Here is a 6,000-nt window from a genome sequence, read left to right on the forward strand (position 1 = left end):
TCCTAACAGTCTAAACTACAGGCTTAGAAGTTTTTACATTTCAGCCTAAAGGTTGGAAAGAGATGAAGTAGAAAGTGATCATAAAGTCCCAAAGCAACCCTGGTGACAGCACCATTTGTATCTTTTAATGTTGTGCAACACTGGTCCAGTGTTTTTTATTCCTGTTGGGACACTTTATATCCTGTCTGTATTTTGGAAGTTCATCGGAATGGTTTGCACTGTTAAAATCCCCAAGAACAATGATGAGTCTGGGAGTTTTTTCTCTGTGTCCTTTATCAGCTCAGTGAGCCGTTTTTCAGCTTCTAATGTGCAGGTTTGAGGTGGGATGTAAACACCGGCCTGAACAAACGAGGAGAACTTCCTTTGTGAATAAAAAGCCGTACAAAGTGACTCCAGCTGAGTTCTACATGTCTTCTGTAAATGCAATTATATAGTAAAACTGATATTTTGACTCAAGCTTACACTGTGAGGATCTCATACTGGCTCATGCCTAATATAGAACTGTCCAGTTTTGGTCATTGCTGTAGTACTGTAGCTTGTAATCATAAACTAAACTGACCTTCAAGAATCAGTTTCTTTCATTCTCCAACATCCAAGGACATAACATGCTGCTCAATTGAACAACATGGTCAACACTGAAACATGCTAAAGTTAAAATGTCCATTTCCACATTATTATAACAGCTTTCATGGCATATCAAGTGTTAATGTACCTGTGATTTTGTGCTTTTTTCATCCAGGTTGCATTAGATCATAGCTTTTTCCAAGGTATAATTTGATATATTCAATGTGCAGGCTGAGAAACATGCACTGAAAAAAAAAAAAAAAAACTACCGAGTTTGCCGGGATAAGGATAATTAAAACAAAAGGAGTTAGGAAGAAAGCAGCCGGTGCTCATCTCAGTTTTATTATGGTCATGACCACAACCTGAGACGCAGCAACCAGTTTCCTCAAATGTTGCTAGCCATACATAGTCAGTATACTCAGCTTTTTATTAACTGAAGTACTTGTTACTATTAGACTTAATATGAACACATTAAACGTTGAGCACAGTCGATAAATAAAGAATAGCAGGTATTTAAAATTATATCTGCGCCTGTGACTCCCAATTCACCCAACCAAACATCATGGCACGAGAAGAAACAGCCCAAAAATCAAAGGTCTGGATAAGAATTACACAAAATCAGTTGAACCAAACTCTGGTCCTCTGCCCAGTTCACTTTTGGCTAATGTCCAGATATAGTAGAATGGAGTGGCTGGGTTTAGACTAGGAGTGTAGAAACAAGAAGTTAGAGCCTAAAAGTCCAATTCTCCACAGACTTTGCTGTTTCAAATTGACAAACTATGAGACTCCAGTGGAAAAAGGGAAACCTGACGCTTTTTAATAGTAATGGTGTGGTACTCAAATGCAGTCACAAAAGATGGATGCCCTTTTTTTAAGTAGTGTTGTTTATCCACCGTTCTGTTGCTGTTTATGCGGTTGTCTGTATTTCAAAACAAATATAACAACCATCTAGTTTTAAATCTTTCAAACTATTTGACTCAAATTTAATCCAAATGTCTACATCCTGATCAGAACGAAATCCTGGAAGGTTCTGGGAGCTACAGTGCTCTTCCATGTCTTCATTTTAATGTATCGGGTCATATTCACTTGCATTTCTACATCTTATTGAGTAAGGGGAGAAACGGTGTATGTTTAATGTATTAAATTCCAATTCAAATACTTAAAACCTTTTGTTTGTTTCATGTCTTATGAAACAAACTTATGTCTAGTAATAACCTGAATCTTCATCCTAAAACACTGATCTGATGGAAAAAAAAAACCATGCTAGGAAGACGAGTGTAAGAATGACCAGCTGACAGAAGAAAAGCATGTACAATTTAAGGGAATTTTAAGTTTTATGTGAATTAAAGCATCAAACACTTTTCAAATCCCCATGATGCACTGAATTAAGTAAGAAACTTGTTTTTTTGTACAAACACATTAGATGCTAAAAACTTAACCTCCTGCTGTTGTTTCAAATTGTCCAAGACATTATCTTAGGAGGTACAGATAACATTCAAATCTTATTCCAATTATAAAAACAGTCAGTAGGGGTGGATACTAACAGGGTCTGCCATTTTCTATTTATTTTTTTTTTTACAGTAATGATACAACAGAGACATCTTTATGAACAAAGTGAAGTTAGCTTGAAAGTGTGAGAAAGGGCAACCTTTATCAATATTTAAAAGTGTGATGTCATGGGAGAGATTTCACAATGATACTCAAGTGATTTTTGCAATGTCATACTTTTGCTTGAGGACATTGTGTACCCGTTTTGAAAATCAATGTTTTTATTTAGTTATTATAGACTACTGCAAGTAAATATGTTTATATGATTTCATTAAACACCGTCTTTAAGTAAAAGGCGTTTTAGAGTTATCCTGATTTGGTCAGGCACCATAATCTGCCATATTTCATGAGTCAATGTTGGGCCTAAGCTAGTGTGACATTCTAATGACCAGTAACCTTGAGGAAAAAAAAAAACTCATGGCATTAAAACAAAAAAGGAGCAAACTGACCTGTAGCCATGATTTTATAAGGTAGTCGATCAGCTAATGTTTTTCAAGCCAGCTTGTAAAACTACAACAGCATAAAAAATGCAACAGTAGCTGCATTTCCTTTATACATGTGTGCAAAACTTTGTCGATATTCTGCTAATGTCAAAAAAACGCAATTTCACCATTGCAGTGTTTCCATTACATAAGAAATGCGATTAAAATCAAACATGAATAAGGTAACATCCATAAAAACACATATATATATTTATATATATATATATAAATAAATAAATATGGTAACATCACCCCCCTACCACTTCCTTGCGTCTTTTTCGCCAGTAGTATCATCCGGTTGTTGATCTTGTGACTCATGCGATGCGAAAAAAGTGTTTCCATAGCAGTTTTGCGAAATACACCAATTTGGATACGGCAAAAAAAAGAAAAAAAAGAAAACACCTCATCCTAGCGCAAAAACGTTTTTTAAATTGGCTTGTTTCCATTAAGCAAATTTATTTTTGGAATTACAATTTGCGCAATTTGAAGGTCAATGGAAACGCAGTTAATGTTTTACATTTGCTGACGGATGCTGATCAATTTGCCCCTTCATACCTCCTGAGTTTGGGTTTCATGTTATACTTGTTTGGGGGGGAAATATAGACCAAAATAGACAAATGAAGTTTCATTTGGACTTTTATAAATATGGACCCACCAGGGGACAATTTCACTCCCATGTTGACCAGCAACTTAAATTTACTATAATCCACTCAAAGGCTGATGTAAGGCAATGTGGTTGTGAGACTCCACTGAATATCTTCAAACAGGAGGTTGCTCAAAGTGATTTGATCTTATCAAGGGTTATTATTTCTCAAATTTCATTAAATTCAACACAACTACACAGGATCAGAATCCCTATCAATGAAAATAAGGTGTAACAAACATATTATGCCAATTAATTTTCATAATTATTCAATATACTCAACTACCACAAGAGAGAAACTGATACACAATATTTTAAGCACATGAGTACAAAATGGTTTCTTTATGTGTATGAAATATAAATGCGGGTAGGAATTGTAAAAAGAGACAAATTGACCCCGAGCTTTAATTGTACACATGAAATCATCAATGAACTGCATGTGTTTACATTAGTTGATCTATTATACTTCCAAGAATACATTATAAGATATATGAAGATCAAATTGTTGTATACTTACAAAGGATATACACGCAGCAAGTAAAAGGATCCTCACAAGTAGATCTTCAAATTGTTCAATCACCAGTTCCCAAAGAGATTTGCCTAAAAAGGATGAGATTAATGAATCACAATGATTTGTTGTTTATAAAAAAGCATAAATGAAGATTTGTTTAACATTTCCAGGGGAGGTCATTAAATTGTGTACTTACCCTCCTCTGCCGGTAGTTCTGCAGAACATCCCATCCAAGCCGCAGGGGAGAGAGATGGAAAAGGCAATTAGTTAAATGCGATTACTTGTTGCGAGGTTGCGTGTTGGTAGTACTCCACATTGATAGCAATAAATCAAGTTCATGGCCATACATTTATGTATAGGATGTTTTACAATATTTCAACATCACACTGTGACGTTAACAAGCTTCCCTTTTTCTATTCCGTGCCGTTACATTACGGCCCACACATGAACCTGGTCATTATCATTAGCCTGTTCTTGCTTTCTAACACATTTCAGTTAGCTCCTTACCGTTTGTTCCATATCGTTCCCGCTGTTTCTTTACCTCCTCTAAACTCAGACCTGTGCTCTCATTTACGTTGAAAAAGCTGAAAACTTCCTCCACCGTCTTCGTGTGTGCGTTGTCCATGGTGAACGGCCAATCGAGGACACAGCTTGTTCCCAACCTTTAACCGGGCACGGTCCTGTTCCTCGCCCCAGTGTTCACGCACGCCTTTTGTTTTTTTGTTGGTTTTTTTTTTTTAAACGAGTACGGAGAAAAATAATGGAGGAAGTCCACAATGACGAGTGTAAGCTGACAGGCAGTTGCACACAGGTCAGCGTTAGACGCAGGTGTACGCCGAGACCGGACGAATTAAGGGATCTCTTTGCTAACCAGAAGCTAACGAGCTAAAGCTATGTCGGCTCCGATTGAATTCGCCGGCTATGTTCCGCTAGCTTTCTTCTGAGACCTTTAACGAGGATTCATATCAACACCAGCTCAGTTGAAGGCTATCACTCGCGTCCACTTTTTTTAAGTCGGTGAATCCTAGTAGAGTCTTTCTGGATGGATAATTTAAACATGTGTTTGAGTTGCGGCTTGGCTCCTCTCGCCTGCTCCGGCTGTGTGATGCAGAATCACCAGGGTTGTGATCGGCACCAATCGCATTTCTTCGTCGAATGCGGAGTTCGGTGTCCGCATGTGGAATCCGCTCATTGGCTGGACAAACCGGACGTCCTACTTTCTCTGTCTACGACGCGACGCTGTACGTTGAGATGTATGTTGCGTCATAGCCTTATATATAGTTCAGATTGCGTTCATGATCTCATGTTTTTTTAGGACAAAATAAACTAGTTTAACGTCATCCATAAATAAATAAATAGGAATTTCATGTTAGATAAATGATTTAGAAGGCTCATATTTATATGTTTATTTCCGATTTATAATAGTAATAGTCTACTTATTTTAACGATTACTTTGAATCAAACATTTAAAATATTGCCATAACAACTTAGTAAATACAAATAATAAATAGGAGTACTTCAAAATGTTCATGTGCCATTAAGGATGGTAAATAAACGTGTTTGTTGGAGCAATGAAAGTTTTATTTAGCTATTTAATGTAAAACGATGTAAGTGAATATTTACATTGTGTGTGTGTGTGTGTGTGTGTCTTGAATAATCCACGTTTGACTGAATATAAGATTATATGTTTTTTAGGTAACTATTCCATGTGACTCCGTTCATTTTCTGAACCAGCTAATGCTGTTAGGAGACATGGACTTTACCCAACTTTTATAAGGCGAGAGTCAGATTACACCCTGGACAGTTTCCTAAGTCCTCAGAGGGCCAACACACTGAGACTCACACTTACAGTCATCGTTTGTACATTTTGAACTGACAAAACGTTCGACCTGCTGTATATATTCTTTCACTGAATGATTTTAGTTTTTAGCTCTTAGACAAATCAGCTTGATAAAACAGTCACATCTCCTTTTAATTCTGCTGGGCAACCATATGTTAAATATGTATACTAATATATTTTCTTTTTTTGTTTTACCTAATAAATGTATCTGCAAAGCAATGCTGCACAGTAAAATCCTCAGTGTCAAATAAGCAGTGTCAGAGCATGTTAACTACATAAGAGTCAATTCAACAACAGTGAGTGTAAAATGTCTCCTTATGTTCTGCAGTGTTGGTGTAAATATTCAGAGTTAAAATAGGTTTTGTAAAAATAACTCTTTTATCAAGTGTCAAAGAAAATGCACTCTGTCTGA

General features: G+C 36.5%; 1 protein-coding gene across 2 annotated transcripts in view; it reads right to left on the reverse strand.

The window, feature by feature from the left end:
* The window catches only part of atp2a2b (ATPase sarcoplasmic/endoplasmic reticulum Ca2+ transporting 2b), a 34,842-nt gene extending 29,906 nt beyond the window's left edge, over window positions 1-4,936 (reverse strand). The window contains exons 1-3 of one of the 2 annotated variants that reach the window (XR_007039285.1): window positions 4,256-4,935; window positions 3,945-3,962; window positions 3,755-3,837 (exon numbers count right to left, since the gene is read on the reverse strand). Coding sequence is in view for 1 of the 2 variants with exons in the window: in XM_047372435.1 (XP_047228391.1) it covers window positions 3,755-3,837; window positions 3,945-3,962; window positions 4,256-4,373 (219 nt within the window). In the remaining variant the exon portion in view is untranslated. Of the gene's footprint in view, window positions 1-3,754; window positions 3,838-3,944; window positions 3,963-4,255 lie in introns of both variants that reach the window. The other variant, XM_047372435.1, reaches the window with a different exon arrangement.
* Window positions 4,937-6,000: the final 1,064 nt, after the last annotated feature.

This window comes from Girardinichthys multiradiatus, chromosome 8 (assembly GCF_021462225.1).
Source record: "Girardinichthys multiradiatus isolate DD_20200921_A chromosome 8, DD_fGirMul_XY1, whole genome shotgun sequence".
Taxonomy (NCBI): domain Eukaryota; kingdom Metazoa; phylum Chordata; class Actinopteri; order Cyprinodontiformes; family Goodeidae; genus Girardinichthys; species Girardinichthys multiradiatus.